This window comes from Ursus americanus, chromosome 1 (genome assembly GCF_024610735.1).
Source record: "Ursus americanus isolate L20-20 chromosome 1, mUrsAme1.1.p, whole genome shotgun sequence".
Lineage (NCBI taxonomy): Eukaryota > Metazoa > Chordata > Mammalia > Carnivora > Ursidae > Ursus > Ursus americanus.
The window spans coordinates 79,295,381-79,317,720 of NC_142127.1; the positions used below are offsets into that span (position 1 = coordinate 79,295,381).

At 40.3% G+C, this 22,340-nt stretch overlaps 1 protein-coding gene across 2 annotated transcripts in view; it reads left to right on the top strand.

The window, feature by feature from the left end:
- ADAM23 (ADAM metallopeptidase domain 23) overlaps positions 1-22,340 on the top strand; it is a 251,687-nt gene that overhangs the window by 112,658 nt on the left and 116,689 nt on the right. For both annotated transcript variants that reach the window (XM_087862985.1, XM_045806585.2), the window contains one exon: positions 11,983-12,059. In XM_087862985.1, coding sequence (XP_087719111.1) covers positions 11,983-12,059 — 77 coding nt within the window. The remainder of the gene's footprint in view (positions 1-11,982; positions 12,060-22,340) is intronic.

The following is a 22,340-nucleotide window of genomic DNA, read 5'->3' on the forward strand; positions in this document are numbered from 1 at the left end:
GATGCTTTTTCTGCATCTGTTGAGATGATCATATGGTTTTTATCTTTCCTCTTGTCAATGTGATATATCACATTGATTGGTTTGTGGGATATTGAACCATCCTTGCATCCCTGGAATAAATCTTCCCTGATTGTGCTGAATGATCCTTTTAATGTATTGTTGAATTCAGCTTGCTAATATTTTTGTTGAGGATTTTTGCATCTGTGTTCCTCGGGGATGTTGACCTGTAGTTCTCTTTTTCGGTTGTGTTTTGGCCTCAGGGTAAGTCTGGTTTTATAGAATGAATTTGCAAGTTTTCCTTCCTCTTCTATTTTTTTGCAATAGGTTGAGAAGAAGAGGCATTAACCCTTCTTTAAATGTTTGGTGGAATTCACATATGAATTCACCTGGTCCTGAACTTTTGTTTGTTAGGAATTTTTTGATTATTGATTCAATTTCATTACTAGTAATCTCTCTGGTCAAGTTTTCTACTTCTTCCTGATTCAGTTTTGGAAGACTGTATATCTCTTGGAATTTACCCATTTCTTCTAGGTTGTCCAGTTGGTTGGCATATAATTTTTTATAGTATTCTCTTATAATCCTTTGTATTTCTGTGAAGTCTGTTGTTATTGCTCTTCCTTCATTTCTGACTTTGTTTTATCTTATTTTATTTCATTCTCTTTTTCTTGATGAGTCTAGCTAAAGATTTATCAGTTTTGTTTATTTTTTAAACAAAGCAGCTCTAGGTTTCATTAATCATTTCCATTATTTTTTTTAGTCTCTATCTCATTTATTTCTGCTCTCATCTTTTTTTTTTTTTTAAGTAAACTCTGCACCCAATGTGGGGTTTGAACTCACAACCCTGAGATTAAGAGTTATATGCTCTACCGACTGAACCAGACAGGTGCCCCTCTGCTCCAATCTTTATTATTTCCTTTCTCTACTAACTTTAGGCTTTGTTTGTTCTTTTTCTAGATCCTTTAGGTGTAAGGTTAGATTGTTTATTTGAGATTTTTCTTGTTTCCTGAGGTAGACCTGAATCACTAGAAATTTCTCTCTTAGAACTGCTTTTGTTGCATCCCAAAGATTGGAAGTTGTGTTTTCATTTTCATTTGTCTCCACGTATTTTTTTATTTTTTTTATTTTTTATTTTTTTCAGGTTTTATTTTATTTATTTATTTATTATTATTATTTTTTAATGTTTTCTTATTATATTATGTTAGTCACCATACAGTACATCCCTGGTTTCTGATGTAAAGTTAGATGATTCATTAGTTGCGTATAACACCCAGTGCACCATGCAATACATGCCCTCCTTACTACCCATCACCAGTCTATCCCATTCCCCCACCCCCTCCCCTCTGAAGCCCTCAGTTTGTTTCTCAGAGTCCATAGTCTCTCATGCTTCATTCCACGTATTTTTTTAATTTTTTACTTGGTTTCTTCATTGACCCATTGGTTTTAATAGCATGTTGTTTAGCCTCCATGTGTTTTGTGTTTTTCCAGTTTTTTTCTTATAATTGATTTTGAGTTTTAGACTGTTATGGTTGGAAAAGATGCTTGATATGATTTTAGTTCTTAAATTTATTGAGATTTGTTTTGTGGCCTAACGTGATCTATCCTGGAGAATGTTCCATGTGCACTTGAAAAGAATATATATTCTGCTGTTTTTGAATGGAATGTTCTGTGTATATCTGTTAAGTCCATCTGGTCTAATGTGTTGTTCAAACCATTGTTTCCTTGTTGATCTCTTCTGTCTGAATGATGTATCTATTGATATAAGTGGGCTGTTAAAGTCCCTTACTATTGTTGTATTACTGTCAATTTCTCTCTTTTTACCTGTAGAATTTATCATCATCTAATTTATTTGTTGATTGTATTACTCCCCACTGCCTGCCAACACACACTAAAATGCAAACTCCAAAAAACCAGGGTTTCTGCTTGAAACATGGTAGACACAATAATTATTTGTTGAATCAGTAAATTATTTCATATATGATATAGACACTGATGAGATAGCATGTGATCTGAGGCAATAGATATATTCCAAAGTACTACATTTTTTTTATGTCTTCAAGATTCTGTGTAATTCTGCGTTATTTGGAAATTAAAATGGAGTTTTAATGAATCTAAAACATTCTGTAGACATAGTGAGATCTATCATTCGCTTACCAAAATGGGCATGATATTCTGTATTACTGTCAATATTCTAAATGTTATAGTTTTAAAGATTATGTGACTACGTGCTAAATGGTTGGCATTTTGCAGAATTCTGTGAAAGAATGTTAGAGAAAATGAGGTCACATCAATATTAATTTTTCCATATCTAGCTTTGAGTAAAGTATGAGTAGCACACTTATGCCTATTTTGAGTAAAATTGTGATGCGTGACAATTGTGAGGCTCTATGTCCAGAAGTAGGTCTTAATAGTGTTAGGAAGTCTAATGGCACCTGCATGTTTTTAATATGGGAAAATCCATTTTTGGGTTGACCCCTCATTTGAAAGTTACTATTACCATCCAAAAGGGGAGAATGCAACCCATCCATGGCCATAACTAAGGTCAGAATTCAGAGCAAAGGCCAGAACCAGACACAACTGAGACCCAGAAAACACAGAACTCTCTCTAACCCAGATGGAGCTGGGTCCCTATAGACAAAAGGAGGATCAACCCAGTAACATACGACTTGTGACACATGTCTTGCAGAGAGTAGTTAAGGAAAACAAAGGCCTCTTAGGAATACCATTGTCAACAGCTGTGTATTTCTGATGAACTTATAAGTATAGCCTGAGAAATTTCTTCAAATAGAAATAATAGTGTTGGTAGAGAGAGCCCAACACAAATCAGCTCTGAGCAAGAACAGTGGGAGACACACCAATGAGGATCAATAGAATCAAAATTTCTCAAGAGACCAGAGATCTGGTCTGGACAGGTCTGTTTAGCTTCCTTTGGTTACACATTTTCAGTAGTTTCTTAGTGAGGAGAACTGGAAATTAATATTTGAATTTATATCATTTGTGATTTTTTGGATGTAACGATGCTCAAGTGAACTGTGTAATTACTCTATCACAATTTTCATTTTGTATTTCAGGCTCATTCATTATTAACTAATCCTTATGTGGTCATCATAAAGATTCAAGTTAAAGAATTTTCTTTTGCTCTGGATTGATATTTGAGCCCACCGGGCTCTTGTAGCTAGCATTCCAAGGACCAGAGTGGACAGACAAGGAGAATAGGGCTCCTCATGGAGTGCTGCCTTATAGGAGCTCTTTTTTGTTCAGGATAGTATTAACATTATATAAGTGAATTAAAAAATCTGTCATGTAATGAGTCACAGACATTCAGCATCGAGCTTGGGGTTGTTTATTTTTTAAAACTTATGCCCTATTTCTATTCTTTTATTTAAATTATTTAGTGGGTGTTCAATAATTCTGGCTAGAAAGACAAAATATGTTCTCACTTTATGACGAAGAGTGTTAGCAGAGAGAGAGTCACTCCTTGGGGTTGTGCGGTTTGGTGATGTAGGAACTGATGAGAAAAAAAGGTGAATCAATACCCCAGCTACTAGATTAATGCATCAAATTAAATGTTACCATTCAGGAAGACAGCAGCAAGAAACGGTTTCCATGGTAACTGTTGTCATAGTTGTATTTTACTCGTCTTTCAGAAAATATATGAAAGCTAAATAATATAGCTGTAGTGTAGTGATACTTTTAATGATTTGCCCATTTTCAAATAGCAAGAGCTCTGGAGGCTTATGGTTTCATCTCTCTCTCAAGTTGGCACTGTCAGTTTAATATCCAGCAAACATTAATCACTAGCGGTAAATGTTGGGAGACAGTTCATAGAAATGTCCAAAGATGCTTTGTCACTGAAGATATATTTTTCCAGAGTTCTCCTGGATTACTAAATGATCACTAAGGAAGATCTTAGTGTGGCTCTTTAGGGCTAAAAAGAGCCCCCCTCCCAAATATTATTAGCTTCTCTTCTTTGGCCACGAGGAATTTTAAAAATAAATTTTTGTGCACCTAACTCACGATTTATTCACTGGAATACCTGTTTGAATTATCGATGCCTATTTTCCTCTTTCTCTTCAGCATCTATTTTTTATCTTTATCAGACTTTGAGAGCACTTCAAACTGAGCGAGGGTAGGTAAGAAGAGGGAAGAAGGTGAAGCTGGATTCTCTTTAAAACTGGTTTATTTAGCAAAGCTCTCTTGGAAAAAGATTTGGTCCGATGTTAAAACTCAACATGCTGTCCTTTTTTTCTGTATCATCAGATTGGATAATTGAATATTGGCTGGATTTCCTTCAGAATTGAAGTTCTATCCTTCTTGGCTAGGTTGGCTCGGAGAACAAGGCCAAGCAATGAGCTGCCTCTGTCACTGGGAGATGCTGCTCTGTCTGTGGGCTGTGAGCACAGTGTGCTTTGTTGCTGTTTTGGTGTTGTTTCTGTAATATCCATCAAGGTTGGGACTCCAGCCTCCAAGTGTAAGGCTGAAAGATAGATTCATTAACAAAATACACTAGTATTTTTTGCACTTGTATGTGTTCACATGACTTATTGATCTTGCGAAACGCTCTATTTAATAATAAACTGCTGTGTTTTAATTCCAGCCACAATTTGAACTGCCGTTTAACGTTCCAGAATGGAAGTCCTCCCGGGTTTGACTTTAAAGGCATGTTTCTTAAGTCTCTGTTTGTTAGCAAACACTTAGACACACTTGGAAATTTCATCCTACTAAATCAATTTTAGGGCTGTCTGAATTCTAGCTATCTTTAAATGCTGAGAAAGACTTCTCTGGGAAGCTTTTCTCAGCTGTCAGCAGCCTTCAGCCTTCTGGCCCCTTAAATTTAATGCACTTGTTACCCATACCATACACCTGTTAATATTAGATTGAGCAATTAATCATGCTTAAGTTGTACATGGCATCTTTACAAATAATATTCATTATTATTTTTATTTAATTGAAATATTGTGTTTCTTGCTCTTTGAGGTTTCTCATCTTTTTCTCCTTACTACATTATGAAATTTGATATAAATACTAATTCTTCTCAATCTTTACATTGGCCCTATTATCTCACGCAGGTTGGGATTCAATGCAAATTTGTTAATGGGTTAGCCAGTAATCCTGTGAATTGGAACATGCTAGAAGGAAACATGATGATATTCTCTCCCACAAGCTACCTATTTAAATGCATCTTGGGAAGAATTTTCAGCAAATTACCTTAATTTGCAAAATTGCCTTCATGTAACATTTGCAGCTGTTCCACATCTCAGGAAAATGATTCATATTATTTTAAAGACATGACAACTTGAACAAAGTCAAAGCATAATGCCTAATGGTAATTAGCAATAAAAAATATAAAATTTGCAAATTTTGCAGAGTATAAATGCACATTGGATTTTCTACAAGGTGGCCAGCTCTGTTGGGAGGGAACTTTTAAGGTGGAGCTGACTGATAATCATTCCAAAACATGAATATAGTTTTATTCTTTTTTTCCCTTTCTCCTCCTACTTTACCCCCTTCTTCCTAAATTATTGATCTCTTTCCATGTGGCCAAACTTCTCTAGGAACTTTCTTTTACATTATTATATATTTAATCCTCATCCTCATCCTGTTGGTAAGGTATTACTTATATTTTAATGACAGAAAACATTGAGGTTTGGAGGGATAAGGACTTCTGGCATCAACTTGGCACTTTTTCTCACAACTGAAGCAGACACTTCACCTTTCTTCCTTTGACGTGTGACCTTGAACAAAAAATCATTTAACTTCTATGTGTCTTCTCAAAATGTTTTTCTTCTATAAAAGGGCAATCAAAACATCTGTCTACTAACCTAACTGCACAGGGTGCCATATTATTCTGATTGGTTGAGATAATTAAAACACAAGAAACGTAGGGCATTGTTTTTTTAGTTATTGAGAGAGAAAGGGGGTGCACAAGCAGGGGGAGGGGCAAAGGGAGATAGAGAATCCCAGGCAGGCTCCACAGTCAGCCGGACGTGGAGCTCAATCTCATGACCCCGAGATCATGAACGGAGCCAAAACAAGAGTTGGACGTTCAACTGACTGAGCCACCCAGGCGCCCCTAGAGAATTATTATTTTTATTATATATAAAAGTCTTGATCATACTGGTGATCACCAATGTGCAAACTTAGGATAAGGGATTGGAACCAGGTTGTAATTAAAAAAGGTCAATTTGGGGCATCTGGGTGGCGCAGTCGTCAAGCGTCTGCCTTCGGCTCAGGGTGTGATCCTGGCGTTATGGGATCGAGCCCCACATCAGGCTCCTCCGCTGGGAGCCTGCTTCTTCCTCTCCCACTCCCCCTGCCTGTGTTCCCTCTCTCTCTGGCTGTCTCTCTCTCTGTCAAATAAATAAATAAAATCTTAAAAAAAAAAAGGTCAATTGATGTTTTCTTTTGGACTTTCGAACTCCTAAGATATATTTACATATTTGAGTTTTTACATTGTACAGGAAGAAGATCCACAAGCTAGATTTCTGTGTTTCTTAGCTGTGTGGGGGATAAAGCCAGGTTAGTTATTTACAGAAAAGCCTGTATGATCTAAAGAAAGAGATGTATTTTCTTCAAATTCATTACAGTTTAAACGTGATTATTTCTAATTGGAGTTTAATTATTCAGGTCACTGGATTCTGGGTCTCCTGTGATGCAGAAAGAGGAGAAAACCACTCTGTGTAACCAAGGTGATGCAAGGCTCCATAGTGAAGCGTCTTCCTTCAGCAACTCAACCCATTACAACAAAGCAGTCTCCTTCTAGGATATGATTAGCTGTTCTCTTCCTTCTTAGTCGGTGAATTTCCGAATACACCTTCTCTGAAACACCATAAAAATATCCTGAACCTCAAAAGAAAGTGGTGTTTGAGATTCTGTGAACTTATCCCATTATATTTGAAGAGAAAGGAGTAGAAACTCTTGGAGGGTCTATTGAAAAATCAAGAGTAGGGGAAAAAAAAATCATAAGCAAAAAGATAAAGGAAGAGGAAAACAGTTCCTGAAAAGTTATGGTTTATACACACAGATGCAGACACACATTCACTATAAATAAAATATTTTGATGAACATAGAATGAATAATATTATAGCAGTGAGGGAAAGAAAAATAAGTAAAAATTACCTACAGTCTCACTAATAATCAGCTACTTAGCTGTTTTACTTTTTCCAGGATTCTTTCCAGTAGGAAAAACAGTTTACTAATCCTGGGTTCTAACTCTAATTTCAGCATTTTGATCTTTCTAGCCCCTTGTTTTCTAGAAACCCACAACCCTCTTCTTTAGGAAGCAGAGCTGGAATCATCCCACCGATGTCTGCTCAGGCCTGTTTCATTCTTTTCAGGGCTCCTGCAGTCCATTTGTAAAACATTTGCTTGTTTTATTGATATGCCACTCCAGATATATTTTCTTCATTACTTAAACGAGCATCTCCCTAAATAAACTGAACGTATCTTAAGAGCAGGGAAACTTCCTCCAATTTTCTTCTGTTTCCCAAACCATATACATCATAGAGCAGACTACCGTACGTCACTTGCTCAGAGGATGTTGTGATTGCTAGCCTCGATACCTTAATTCAAGTTGCTCACTTTCTACTGAATTATGACATTCAGTCTCATAATATTTTCTGAATGCTGGGGACGTGTCAACTCTCCACTCCCTATATTTAGTTTCCGTCACGTGTGCACTCTGTAGGACACACGAATCCTTGCCAAGTAGTAAAGAATACTGATGAACACTCATGTGTGAGGCATTTTTGCATGAAGACATATGTACTCTGGAAATGCCCGATCTCTATTTCTGTAAGTAGAGAGAGTCCTCTTTTTCTCTTGTCTTCATGTCCATATTAATGTCAGCCGTTCTAGAACATAAGACCCAAGAAAATGTAACTGTGTCTCTTCAGCTTCTGTAAGGCACATGATTGCTCAATATCATAACATTGCTTGATGCTAAGCTGCAAAGCCAGTCCTCCCTGGGGAACCTGACAGTCATCGACAGTTATTTAACATGATACCATTAGGTGCCATCTCCGAAAAGGAAAAAAAAAACCCAACTAGAAAAACGAAAGCACATTGTTAAATGTGTAAATTGCTCTTCAGTGAAGGAGGTTTGTGTTTATAATTGAGTTTAGTTGTTTTTGTTTATAGAGCTCCTGTAATTTCCCTGTGCCAGATTCTGAGTCAAAAGAAAAATACCAAGGTGCTTAGGCAACAGCTATTCTCAGCCCATCAGGGTGGTAATTCTGAGCCCAGTGCTGTGCTTATTCTTGTCGTGAAATGATGCTCTTTGACTGTAAAACCCTGCATTCTTCCCCCAGTGCTACTGCAGTGACTGTCCTTGTAAAAACAAGTGTTAGTCATCAGGTCTGTTTAACAGATATCCCAAAGGAGAAAATAACCCACTATGACCTTATGCGTGGTTTGTGAGCTTTTCTCTGAAGTATTCCTATGATCCAATTGTGTATTACTGAACAATCTCTAAACCTCACTGGACGGTTCTTTCTTTGTAAAAGAAGAGCAATACTTGACGTAGTCTTTGTATTTTCAGGGTTTCAGTGATCCTGGTTGGTTAGTCATCTCTAAAATATTTAATAAACTAAGTGATATGGCTGCGTATTATAAAGCTTTCTACTCATCTTGGCCATTCTTCTAATTTTTTTGGTCATTTGGAAGAAATAGGTTAATGCAGGTATAAACAAAGAATATCCAAAAATGTAACTTGGAAAACAATAATGGTGAGGACTCATTTTACCCGATTTGAAAACATATTTAAATTTGACAGTTATCAAAATGGCATAGTATTTTGTTAAATAAAACATGATCAATTGATATGGAATGGCAGAGATTCCAGAAGTCAAAAGCTACTTTAGTCATGTCTAAGACAGAGCAGAAATAACAGAATGATAGAGAAAAGTGGCATTTGTCAGGTATTTATTTCGATATAGAGAAGAATGTATACTCTGTACAAATGCTGAATGTATAGCAACGGAAAGAGAAAACAGAACATAAGAAAAATAACATATACCATTGTATTGAAATTCCTTAACATGGATACAAATATATCAGATGAATATACCAATTCTATTTGATGTATGTACAAGGAAGATGAATGCTTGAGGAAATCTTCAATCATTTTCTAGGAAAATGAGCTTCCTCTTTGCATTAAAATAAGTTAAAATGTTAAAACCTTCTTACTGATTAAGGTACTGCAATGCGATTCTTTTCTTTCCCCAAGGAGAAACAGGGAGGTTGTTGATGGCATTGTGATTGTTTCAGTTGTTGTGGAGAATACTCTGTCAATACGTTTGCGTCATAATGTTGTTATTGGTGGTGCTGGTGGTGGTGCTGGTGCTGGTGGTGGTGCTGGTGGTGATGGTGCTGGTACTGGTGGTGGTGCTGGTGGTGCTGGTGGTGCTGGGGCTGGTGATGGTGCTGATGGCGCTGGTACTGGTGGTGGTGGTGGTGCTGGTGCTCGTGGTGATGGTGGTGATGCTGGTGGTGGTGATGATGGTGATGGTGGCGCTTGTGGTGTTGGTGCTGGTGCTGGTGGTGATGGTGGTGGTGATGCTGGTGGTGGTGATGATGGTGATGATGGTGCTTGTGGTGCTGGTGCTGGTGATGGTGGTGATGCTGGTGTTGGTGATGATGGTGATGATGGTGATGGTGACGCTTGTGGTGTTGGTGGTGGTGATGGTGGTGATGGTGGTGGTGACGCTGGTGGTGGTGGTGGTGATGATGGTGATGCTGGTGCTGGTGGTGATGCTGGTGATGCTGGGTCATGTGCCAGACACCGTGCAGAGTAAGCAGGAGGCACATTTAAAGGCAAGCTTGCTGTCTTGGCCACATGTCTGTCTGTGTGATCAGACATGTCATTGAACGTACCACACAAAGCCCACCTTTTCAGATTCGGTGTTTGACATTTCCTCCAAAAGCTATTTTCTTTATAGGCCATATTAATTTTTTAAAAATTAAAAAAGGCTTTTATCCCATATTCATTTTTAAATCTATTTTTGCAAATGTTTTCCCCCATGCACTGAATATCTTCTCTTGTTCTGGCAGGTGGATTCTTAGTTATCTTTTGCGATTTTGTTTAAACTGCACCTTGTCAGTGAAGTCTTGGTTCCTGCGGCCCCCAAGGCGCACCCACTGAGGCTGGCAGCTCTCCCTGCTTCCCTGGAGACAGTAGCTCCCTTAATGGCAGGGGCTGTGTCCCAGCCCCCTTTATGCACATCAGTGGGACTTAACACCTGTATGGGGAGTGAATGGATTAAAAAAAAAAAAAAAAGGGACAATCCCAATAGTAATGTTATTTGCTCTCTCCTTCATTAAATTCTATTAAACTGAATCTTGTCACATTGACTCACCATCAACTTATTTAATGACAAATTGTGTAACTCCCACCAAGTCTAGAATATGGGGTAAGTGGTTCCTACCAGCTACTTTATTTTACAACAGGCTTTTGTTGGGGTTTGTATTTGTCTCATTGCTTATTTCATGTAAGATCAGCCTTTTAGTGGTTACTGTCAGGTTCTTTTATAAAGTTGCTCAAGGAGGTACATTTATCACCTTTTTAAGGCCAGAATGGCATTAATGAACTCTTCTTTGCTGTTTAATATTCTTAATAGAAAATATGCCTGAGGGCCTATCTTATTCCTTAGGAAGTAAGGTTTTTTTGTTGTTTTGTTTTGTTTTTTTAAACTTTTGGGACCCAGAAATGGAAAAATTTCCCCTTGTACAAATTATTCATCAAAATCTTCATGCAAAAATTAAGGCTTCAAGACAGAATGAATTTAGATTAAAGAGTATACGATATTTGTGCTAGAAGATAGAGGTTCTGCAGCAGATGATGGAGACCTCATTTAACAAGACAGAAATTTCTTTCTGTGCCATTTAGTGGTCTGGATGCAGGAAACCCAGATCAAGCACGATGACCCTGTTCTACATGGTTGTTTGGGGTTTGGTGTGGCGTGCCAAAGTGTCAGGTGTTTGGGCTCCTTCTTTCTCATTGCTTTGTATTTAAAATTTAATATTTGTTAATTTCCTTTTCATTTTGTGTTTTGGTTATTACAGTGATTATCCCATCAGCAGTTGTGCTTGACTAGGGACCACTTCACAGATGATCTGTGGCACCACTGTGCCTTAGGAATGAAGTCTGCAGGAAGGATGTTTGTGAGCAGGGAGAGGGAGTGAGTGTTGGTGTTGCATTTATCCTTGTTTGTTCGGTTGGGTTGTTTTTTTTTTTTTTTCTGATACGGGAATAAAGGAGAATTTTACCTTGGGGTGGTACTTTAACAAAACTACATTGATTTGTTAATTTCCAAGATACTTCCGTGAACTAAACTAATCTTTAACACCTAGTACATATGACTCATGTTGAAGATGAGATTATCTTTGTATTTTGAGTTAAGGCACAATAACGACAGTATTTGTAAATATGTGACTCTTAAGGGGGACAGACACTCTGAGTATTCCGTAAGGGGCGTGGTTCTAAGTGCTTTCCGAAGGTAAAAGGTTGTGCTTTTGCATTTTACTGCCACATTCTGCTGATACACCATTTAGAGAAAGTTCCAATTTCTGATGAAGAGCAGAGCGCTGACATGATTTTTCACTTAGGTGTGCAGAAAGAATTGGTTAGCTTTGTGCACAAAATAGGCTGAAATCAAGCCTTAATTAGTCAGACTATTGCATAATTCATCATAGTCACTTCGAAAGTCCAGCTGAATATGCTCTAGATTTTTATCACAATAGGTTCATTTTAAAGGACTGATTGTCTTTTATTAGTTCCTTGCTACACAGATATTTACGTCTTCCAAGTGAAGCCACGACACTGCACCTAGTATCCTTTTAAAGAAATGGATTGTTACATAAGAATCCCAAAAGAAGTGCGTCAATCAATAAAAATGTTTTTCTTATTTAATATCATTGATATCAATATAATCAGCTGTAAAGACAGGAAAGTAAGCTAAGGTTCTTTCCGTCTCTTTGAATCCATAGGCTGTCCATCTGGCCCAGGCAAGCTTCCAGATTGAAGCCTTTGGCTCCAAATTCATTCTTGACCTCACACTGAACAAGTAAGTATTTAGTTGTAATCCTGCTAAGAAGCAAATGCAGTAAAACTTTACTTCATGATGATGGTTTAGTCAAAATAGTGTCTTTGTTGAAGCAACTGATATTTTCAAGCTGATTATGTCATATTGCACTTAAAGAAAAATATAAAAGTCTGAAGTGAATTCTGTCTTTTTTTTCTTTTCCTGAAAGAAAAGGCATTTAACATTTAACTTGTTAAATATCTCAAATGATTTTAAATGGAATAAATATTTGGAGTAATGCTCATTAATTGTTAACTATAATCATTACTATATTATTGACTCAAGTATAATTAGACTTCTGTCTAGCAATTTCTTCCATTTTACTTTTCATTATGCAATTCACATGGCTTCTGTACGAAGAACAAAGAAAACGATAACTTGTAATACTGACGTTGAGAAGGGTCTTTGCTTCATAATTTTCTCTAATACAATTTCTTAGAGATTTGTTCCTGATGAAAATTTACCCTGTTTTTCTCTGAGCATGCGTTTATGTTGATATTTAAATGCTGTTTCCTAAGTTGGAACCAGCTGTACAAATACCTCTGTACAAAGCACCAACGAGAGCTATTTACTAAAGCAGGCCTCTTCAGCCTCTAATTGAGCTAGCAGTGAGCCTTTCTTGGGTGAGATTTCCTGTATGGTTTTCTGTAACTGAGGGAGCTCCAGTCAGTATTTTAAATTCTTAGCAGTATTTTGACCAGGACTGCATCCTTGCCAGAAAAATACCACGTAATGCTATCAGACACTATAATGTAGGTGACCACAGTCAATATCTGAGAAATTGCAAAGGAATATAAAGAACAACTATTAAATTTCTTGTATGCCAAATTCTGTGAGCTCTGCAGAAAAAAAATGCAGAGTCAGCTTGGGTGCTCCTTACTCAAGTGTTATTGCAGCTTTAAGTCAGAATGAATCAGCAGAACTCAGAATTTCCTGTGGTAAAGGTGTTGCAGGTTTTCCTCTTTGAGTCTGCTGAGCATTGGTTGAGTGTCTTTTCACCCTGCTATGTCAGCACTGTACCTGTCCAAGAGATTTGTCTTGCCGAATCTTAGACTATTTTGAGTAGCAGGGAATGGCTAATTTTAGTTTGTTTAAGGTCCTCTATTCCTTTAACTCTTACTGCAATGGAGACTGTCATTCCAGACTGAAGGGTGGTGATAGCAGCCAACGTCGCCATGTGTTTTGAGCATGAAGACATCACAGCCACAACAGAGCCCCCCAGTCACATAACTGAGGAAGGCTCACATGGGATGTCCATTGGACATAGAGGTCTGAAGACACCTCAGAACATTATTTACCACTGGTATTTAACATGCAGAGGAATCAAGGCTTGAGGAGCTTATAGTCTAGTTGGGAAAGGTTGATACATAAATACATAATTTTAGAAGAGATTTGTGTGAGATTTGCTGTGCTAGAGATAAACATAGGGTGCTATGGGAGCACTAAAGAGGCAGCTCTGTAGGCAGGAGGAGTTTAAAGAGTCATCCCAGAAATGGTGGTGGTTGAGCTAAGTCTTGGAGGGCAGGAGTTCATGAGGAGGAGAAGTGTTGGGGATGGGCAGGAGGGGGAGAGGAAGTGGAGAGCTGTGTCTAGACGGAGGAAAGAGTGTGTGCTAAGGAGGCAGGCACAGGTCGCTGTATGGCATGTTAAGGAAGCGTGAGGTTTTTGTTGAACTTCATGGTAAATTATAAGGTTGAGGCAGAGGGACATGAGACAGGACAGGTAGACCCATAGACACCTCAACTCATGGAAGATCTCGTATGTCGTGCTTAAGAGCTTGGTCATTATCCCTGGAGTCTGAAAAATGAAAAAATGAAATAAGAGGAATAGACAGAAGTTCTGTTCTCAGAAAGTGCTAAGAGGCATGGAGAGGGAATGCTCTCAGGAAATCTTCAGTTGATAAAAGTCATTAGGATTGCTTTGATGTGGATGACAAGGCAGAAAGAAGAGTTAAATTTGACAGGTGCCTTGATCAGATAGCTAGGCGGAAGGTTGTATCCAGCTGAAAGGGGCAACACAGGGAGCAACTGGCTAAATGGTGAAGAGAAAAGAATGTGAAATTGGAATTGATTTGAGGGGTTTGGGACATTCATGAGGCCATGTCTGGGGGATCGGTGGATGTAACAATCTGAAGCTCAGGGAAGAGATGGGGGCTGGAGGGGCACCTGGGTTGCTCATTCAGTTAAGCTCAAGTCATGATCCCAGGGTCCTGGAATCAAGCCCCACATGGGGCTCCCTGATCAGTGGGGAGTCTGCTTCTCCCTCCCTCTGCCTCTTTCGTGGCTTGTGTGCACTCTCTCTCTCTTGCTCACTCTCTGTCTCAAATAAATAAATAAAATCTTAAAAAAAAAGAAAGAGACGGGGGCTGGAGGTTGTAGAGAGTTATTTCCATATAATGTTAATGACAAGGATGGTTATGAATGAGGTTGCCCAGGGAGAGTAGGTAGAACAAGAACATACAAGGACATAAGTTGGGAGAATAGTTAAGAGTTGAGGAGAGGAAGAGGAGTCCATGAAGAGACAGAGACCGAGTGTTCAGGGAAATGGGAGAATCAGGAGAATGAATAAGTTTCAGAACAGAAAGATGTGATTTATGGCCTCAAATGCAAAAAGATCTAGTGAGATAAGGAGCCAAGATTGCCCTTTGTATTTATCCATTAAGTTATCACTGGTCTGAGGGCAGTGGTTTCGGTGAAGCTCTGGGGCCAGAAGCCAGGGCCCAACAGTCTGGGAGTGACTGAGAAAGTGGTGATGTGGAGGCAGCAGGCATCCACTGAGGAGGTTTGGGTGAGAGGGAAAGAGGAGGAGGGCAGTGGCCAGAAGAAGACACTGGGGCCAAGCAGTGGGCTGGTAGGGTTAACACAGCAAGTTGACAGGCTGAGCGATGGAGCTGGAAAGAGGGAGTGGTGAAGATACAGAAGAGACAGGAGATAATTTATGGAGCCAGATCTGGGTGAGGGCAAAAAGGCATGAGACCAACAGCACAAGGGCAAAATGTAGTTTTGAACCAGGAGGGACGGTTCATTCCTAACCTATGGGTGTGTGTGGGTAGAGATTGGCTTGCAGGTGAGGGGATGGCATTCAGGAAATGCTGCTTGAGATTTCCTTCTTGAGGACAACCTTCTCTGCCATAGGGATTGGGATGGACAGGGAGGGTAGGTTGGGGCTTGGGGAAAATGACAAAAATTTAGGCTAATTGCTGGGAGGGATGGATGAGGAAGCTTTCTGAGGTTATGTAGAAGAATGTATGAGCAATCGTCATCAGAAATGATGTGTTACATGTCAGTCTTTGAGTCATTCTTCCTGATGGTGTTTTTTTTTTCTTAACCTGGTGTGCTCCGTCACCTGCAGCATGTGAGGGAAGGAAAGGAGGCAGATTGTGGATCAGGGTTCAGGTTTTCTGGTGGTAGCACAGGGAAAGAAGAGTGGATACACAGCTCTTTGAATACTGGTGAATAACTTGGGTAGTTAAGTATCAGGATTAGGGCTGGACAAGAAGGGAGATGAGGTCAGGTGGAGGCTTAGGGACCGAACTGGGAGAAAATGCAAGTCTCTGTAGGGAAAAGTAAATGCAGTGGGAAGGAGACATGAGAGCTCTCTGTACTCGTGCGGTATCTCCCTTGTGAAGAGACTCCCACCTTCTGAGCTCAGCATGAGTGTGCAGTTCTGGTATGACCTAGAAATGGGGCAATTGTATAAGAGTATGATGCGTGTGGACCAGGGTACGTCTCTAGTTTAAGTCACTTTCAATGGTTGGGGTTAACTAAAAAGTCTGATCCATGTTAGAATAAACTAAAGAGAATTTTTAAATCAGTCACAGAGGAACCGAAAGAACTTTTGAGGAAAGAGGGCTCTCATTTCCACCATGGAGGGGCAACACTACTTAAAACAATTTAAAATCGTTGGAGAATAGAAAAGGAAAAAGGTTATGGTAAGTATGTGGGCTTGGTGAAGGAATGAAAGCATACAGATATCAATATAAACTAATCAATGCAGTGGCCTAATCGATGCAGTGGCCATAGACTCTAAATGGTTAATGAGCTCACCAGGCCTGGACGGCCGGCTCGTGAAGACTACCCTTAGGTAGGTTCCTGAGAGGGGAGTCTTTTTGACTCTGCTTTTATAGTTTGGATAATTGAGGCGCTGGCTTGCTGAGGCATCTCATGGCAGAGATGTGTGTTTTATTGGTTTGTTCAGCAAATGCTGAGCGAGCATCCGTTGTATGACTGGGACTGCAGTGGTGCTAATGCTGCTGGGAAGAGGATGGGCAGGGTGCTGGCCTCCCGCCATGGAGCTTCGTTCACTAAATAAAGACAGATCATGTGTGACCAGAGGGACTGCACATGGGGGTGGCCAACATGATTTGGATGTCACAGAAGCCAGAAGGTCTGTCAGAGGAGGGACATTGAACTGAAACCCGATCATCAAAGATGAGCCGCCACCAAAGCTGGAAAGCTGACGGTGGGGGAGAGTAAGTGCAGTGGGGTGGACTGAGGAGATGAGGTCAGAGAGGAAGCCGTGTAGCCAGATCATGAAGGGCCATCATCCATGGAGATGTGTTTGGTGGGAAGCCAGTGGAGGGCAGTAAGCATGGACGTCACACCACCGGATTTACATTTTAGTTAGCCCAAAAAATCCTAGCTGTGGCCTCATAGGACTTTTGATCATTTTCCTTTTAGGATACTCCCCTTTTCAATTTTGTTTTGTTTTTCTTCTAGAATAACTGTTCTTCCAAGTTCAGAATGTTTAAAAAGGTTTACTAGATTAACAATGCTTAATGTGTATTGATCCTTGGAAGTCTTGGCGAGTCCAGTGATTGTCTCCTTCATACTTGTGATTGGAATTATGCCAGAGCCCATATTACCTACCATTAAATTTGCTGGTGTCTTCAGCAAATGTTTTAGGGAATAACAGTTATCAGAGCAACATAATGGTTGAGAGCAGAAGTTCTGGAATCAAATAGATCTGGGTTTGGATCTGGTGGCTGCCATTTACTAGCTGGGTGACCTTGGGCAAGTTTCTTCTTTTTAATAACAGCTATTCTGGACATTTTATATAAATGGATTCATAGAACTTGTAGCCTTTTGTGACTGGCCTCTTTTACTTAGCATAATGTATTCAAGGTTCATCTATGTTGTATTAAATAATATGCCATTGTGGGGCACCTGGGTGGCTCAGTGGGTTCAGCGTCCAACTCTAGATTTTAGATCGGGTCATGGTCTTGGGGTTGTGGGATTGAGCCCCACGTTGGCTCCTCATGGGTGTGGAGCCTGCTTAAGATTCTCTCTCTCCCTCTGCAGCTCCCCCCTTGTATACACTTTCTCACTCACTCTCAAATAAATAAATAGAAGGAAGTTCCTAAAAATAAATAAGGAAATAAATAATATGCCATTGGATATATTCTTAACTTCTTAATCTTTAGTTTTCTTCTTAAGCTGCAGTTTGTTGTAAGGATTAAATGAGATCGTGTGTGGTACTTAATACATGTCTGCTATTGGAAAGGGTGCGTTCAATGCCGTGGACTGAATTTTGTGTCCCTAAAATTCCTGTAGTGAAGTCTTAACCCCCAACATGACTGTATGTGGAAATAGAGCCTATAAGGAGGTAATTGGGTTAAATGAAATTATAGGATGGATCCCTGATCTGATAGGGTTAGTGTTCTTGTGAGAAGAGACACCAGCGAGCCCTCTCTCTTGTGTGTGCATGTGTTTGGGGAATTCAGCATTAAAGAGAGTCATTGATCTCATCGAGCTTCTGATCTGACGAGAACAGCACAAGTCCACTTGTGTCTCAGTCAGTATTTTTTCTGACTTTGTAGATGAGAAGAGGGTGGTGTAATGTATGATCTTTTTCCTGCTGAAAGGGGACTGAAGAAAAAATTAGAGACAGTTGGTCCTGTGGTTGGTACTCACTGAAAGTAATGAGCACAGTTGGGCAGAACCTGACATCCACTGGGCCATAATCTGGGTATTAATAGATAGGGGTGCTTCATCTAAAATAATGGAACTAGGCTTTGAGAGCTTCTCACACTAGCATATCTGTTTCTGGACAAAATGAGGAATCCCTTGGTGCTTCTAGATTCCACTCAGCAGTGAGAACAAATATTCAGGTATTGTTATGATAGTTCGTCTGCTTGGAACCAGGTAGCCAGACTGAGTCTACCTCTGCGGGCTCATAAGAAAGCCTCTTAGTCCAAGGCTCCATCCACACTCTCCAATGTCATTTATTAGGAAAATTGTATTTGGGGGTCAAAGCTTGTCCTATACGGCCCCATTCTTTCATGTACATACTCTATTGGCTAGAACGTGGAGTGGTAACTGGCCCCCCAACAAAGGTTATGCCTTCTGCATCCTCCAACAAACCCTGTGAGAAGACACTGCTAGACCTGGATCATATTGAGATTTGGCCTTGGGATACACACATAGTAGTGGTGACATTTGACATTGGGCCACCAGGAATGTCAGAAAAGGAAAATCAGTGTAGCATGCCCAGCTGAGAGAAGTACACAGACCTCAACTACAATGCTCTTCTATGCGGAGCTCATTGCACTGATTCGCAGTGATGTTTCCCTTCACCCAGGGATGGGGTTTGAGGTGTGTACCAATGAGTGTGTGCGCAGAATGGTGGGGTGGTGCAAGGATGCAGATGACTGAAGTGGTTTTACTGTCAGCACATGGAAAGAGATGCACTCAAAGAAGTAGTGAATGTAAAGGAGCGAAGAAAAGGTCAAAGTAATGCATTCAGTGAAGTAGTTCTGGATTTAGGAAGAGGTCTTTGTTCTGATTTTTGCTGGAAATCAGGGGTGTTTGATTTAAGATGAATATCTAGAAAATGCTGATTTAAAGAAATATATGCACACAGTAATTTTCTCATTAAAAGTAGTTTATGCAATGCTTTTGAAAGAAGAAAACAGCCGCACTGATGTAGTTTCAGTTGGGTTAAATAAAGAGCCTGACTTTTGTGCAGATTCTTATGGTTAATTTATTCTTCATTCAGTCAACAAACATTTACTGAGTATCTTGTTTGCATAAGATGCTGTGCTGAGCGACCCAGGGAATTCAGAGCTGTGTAAAAGAATTCTTTTTGGGAACCCATAGTAGGAAAAATGAGATTAAAACATATACAGATAGTATTAAAACATAGGAAGTGAGGTCTTGGTGCTGAGGGGAGGTTCTATGGGGAAGGTGGGATTTGATGTTCATCTTAAAGGATGCTGTCTTGGCTTCGGGTGCCCGGGTAGCAGACCCTGAGGCAGATATTCCAGGAAATACCTTCAGGGAGGGGGGAAGTGAGATGTGGAAGAGAAGGGAGCTGAAAAAAAAAGTTGATTTCCTACTGGGGCATTCCTGCTGAGGGAACCCTGGCAGTTGGGGGATTCTTCTCCAGAATGTCATCCAGCTAAGAGGTGAGGAAGCTGGAGTTTTGTCCACCAACTGCCAGTCTGTTGTTCGTTGAGGGCTGTTGCTGCGGGCAATAATTCTTGAGTACTTCCAGTGCCTCCTCGTGGCTAGAGAACAGGCCCTGAGGCCAGCAGTCTGGGTCTTCCCAGTCAGCGGCCTGCCATGTGTTGAGGCAGCTACTCAGGGCCCATGGTGGGGCAGGTACACCTGCTTTCCACTTGGGGAGATGTGGAAGGGAGAAGAGCGCATTGCAGACAGGCAGTGGAGGAGCAAAGGTGTGGGAACAGGAAAGCATCAGATTCCTGTTGGGAGTGAGGACTGGTGAACCCCTTCACTCAAAGAAGCTGGATTAAGAAGATGTGGTCCATATATACAATGGAATATTACTCAGCTATCAAAAAAAACGATCTCTCAACATTTGCTGCAACACGGAGGGCACTGGAGGAGATAATGCTAAGTGAAATAAGTCAAGCAGAGAAAGACAATTATCGTATGGTTTCTCTCATCTATGGAACATAAGAGCTAGGAAGATGGGTACGAGAAGAAAGGGATAAAGAAAGGGGGGGTAATCAGAAGGGGGAATGAAGCATGAGAGACTATGGACTCTGAGAAACAAACTAAGGGCTCCAGAGGGGAGGAGGGTGGGGAATGGGATAGGTTGGTGATGGGTAGTAAGGAGGGCACGTATTGCATGGTGCACTGGGCGTTGTACGCAACTAATGAATCATCGAACTTTACATCAAAAACCAGGGTTGTACTGTATGGTGACTAACATAATATAATAAAAAAATTATTATAAGAAAAAAAATAAAAAGAAATGCAAGAATCTACAAATAAAAAAAAAAAACAAAAAAACAAAAGAAGCTGAAACTATCAAGGACCAGATGGAAGACGAATTGCCTGGTTGGATTCATTGGATTCTAAGTGGGAAATTTAGTCTCTTTCAGCTCTGCAGATTTGGAGATTTGAGCTTAAATTTGATTTGTAAGAAAGAACATGTAGAGAAAAGACCGGCCTCCTGCCCCATTTTCCTTTCATAAGTGAATAGGACCAGGAGTTAGGGGCTGTGGCTGGAGAAGACTATAAGGCAGATGGCCCGTACGCTAGCCCGAGACTGAGCTGTTGCTGTCTTCCATCTCAGCTTGTGAATTTGTAGGACTTCTCAACCAAGGTTGGCTGTCCATGTGTGCCAGTGCTCACCCCCACTTCTGTCCTGCTTTCTGCCCATCGGTCCTAACGCAGAGGCTAAATGCTCTATTTCCTGACTTCTGAGGTCTGCCGAAAGAAGGCTTTCTGCTACAGCAGCAATGATGGTGATGGACCCTCTGCTAAGCCCTTTACCCATTTTCTCCTATTTAAATACCTTTAGAACCCTGTGAGGAAGATGTGATAATCCCCATTTTACAGCTGAGCAGCTTGAGGCCTGTTGAGATTTAGTCACGTGCTGGGATTCAGCATGAGCTGTCAGTCTGGAGTCCTACTCTGTGTCTGCTTTGATCATACCACCGGACTGTCAGATTACAAGTGAGCTGGGCATAATGCTAACGATAGCCCATCTGTTCACATTAAGTAGGAAAAAGAATTGAACTATTTTAGTCAATTTTTAACAGTATAAAGAAAACCCGAAGTCCCCAATAGGATTTAAAATGATCCTGTTTGTTGAGCAGACCATCTGTTGTGGGCTGAACTTTATCCCTCCAAAATTCATATGTTGAAGTCCTAACCCTTAGTACCTCACAATATAACTGTATTTGGAGAAAAGGACTTTATTATTATTTTTTTAAGATTTTATTTATTTGAGAGAGAGAGAGCATGTGCATGAGCTGGGGGCGGGTCGGAGGGACAAGCAGACTCCCCTCTGGGTGGGGAGCCAGACGTGTGGGACTTGATCCCAGGACCCTGAGATCATGACCTGAGCTGAAATCAGATGCTTAACCAACTGAGCCACCCAGGTGCTCCTGGAGATAAAGGACTTTAAAGAGGTAATTAAGTTAAAATGTAGTCTTTAGTATGGGCCGTAACCTAATATGACCAGTATTCTTATAAGAAGAAGAAATTTGGAACAGACCTCTGTGTGCACAGAGGAAAGACCATGTTAGGACACAGTGGGAAGGTGGCCATCTGCAAGCCAAGGAGAGAGACTTCAGAGGAAACCAACCCTGCGCCCACCTTCATCTTGGACTTCCAACCTCCAGGACCAGGAGGAAATAAGTTTCTATGGTTTCAGTCACCAGGCTGTGGTATTTGTTATGGTGGCCCTAGCAGATGAATACACATCCTAATTCATTGATTGCTTAGCTTACTTACTGCAGTGGGACATTCAGCATTAAGCTGCTGCTTGTGAATTGGTAGATCTTTCCTAGCTAATGCTCCTACTGTAATTTCCAAGTGCTGTCTTGAGAGATTATGGTCTCTTTTTTGCATCTATGTACTTTAGGAAGGGTCAAACTATTTTGGTGGCTTTGAAAACATTTCTGGGATGATAAGGAGTCTTAAGAGGTAGAGGTCCGCAAAGTTGCCATAAGTATTGATTGCCACTGTGTCGCGTGCAATATGATGTGGAGGACTATTGATTTTCATATGTCCTAGAGGCCCTAGAGTATTCTAAGGTTCCCGTCGTTGTCAGGGATGAGCTGCTGTGGTGTTTCCTCTCCTGAAGTAATCTCTTCCTGTCTGGATCTAAACATTTTCATTCTGTAATGCTGGGTAGCTCTTCTTTTTTGCCATATTTTCTCTGACAAGGTGAGTACTTATCAGGTCTCCTTTGGCATTTCTGGTTGGAGAATTAACCCTATATTGCTTTGGAGGCTTTGGATGTTATCACTATCATTTGCTTTTGATGACCCATCTTTATGCTGGTAGA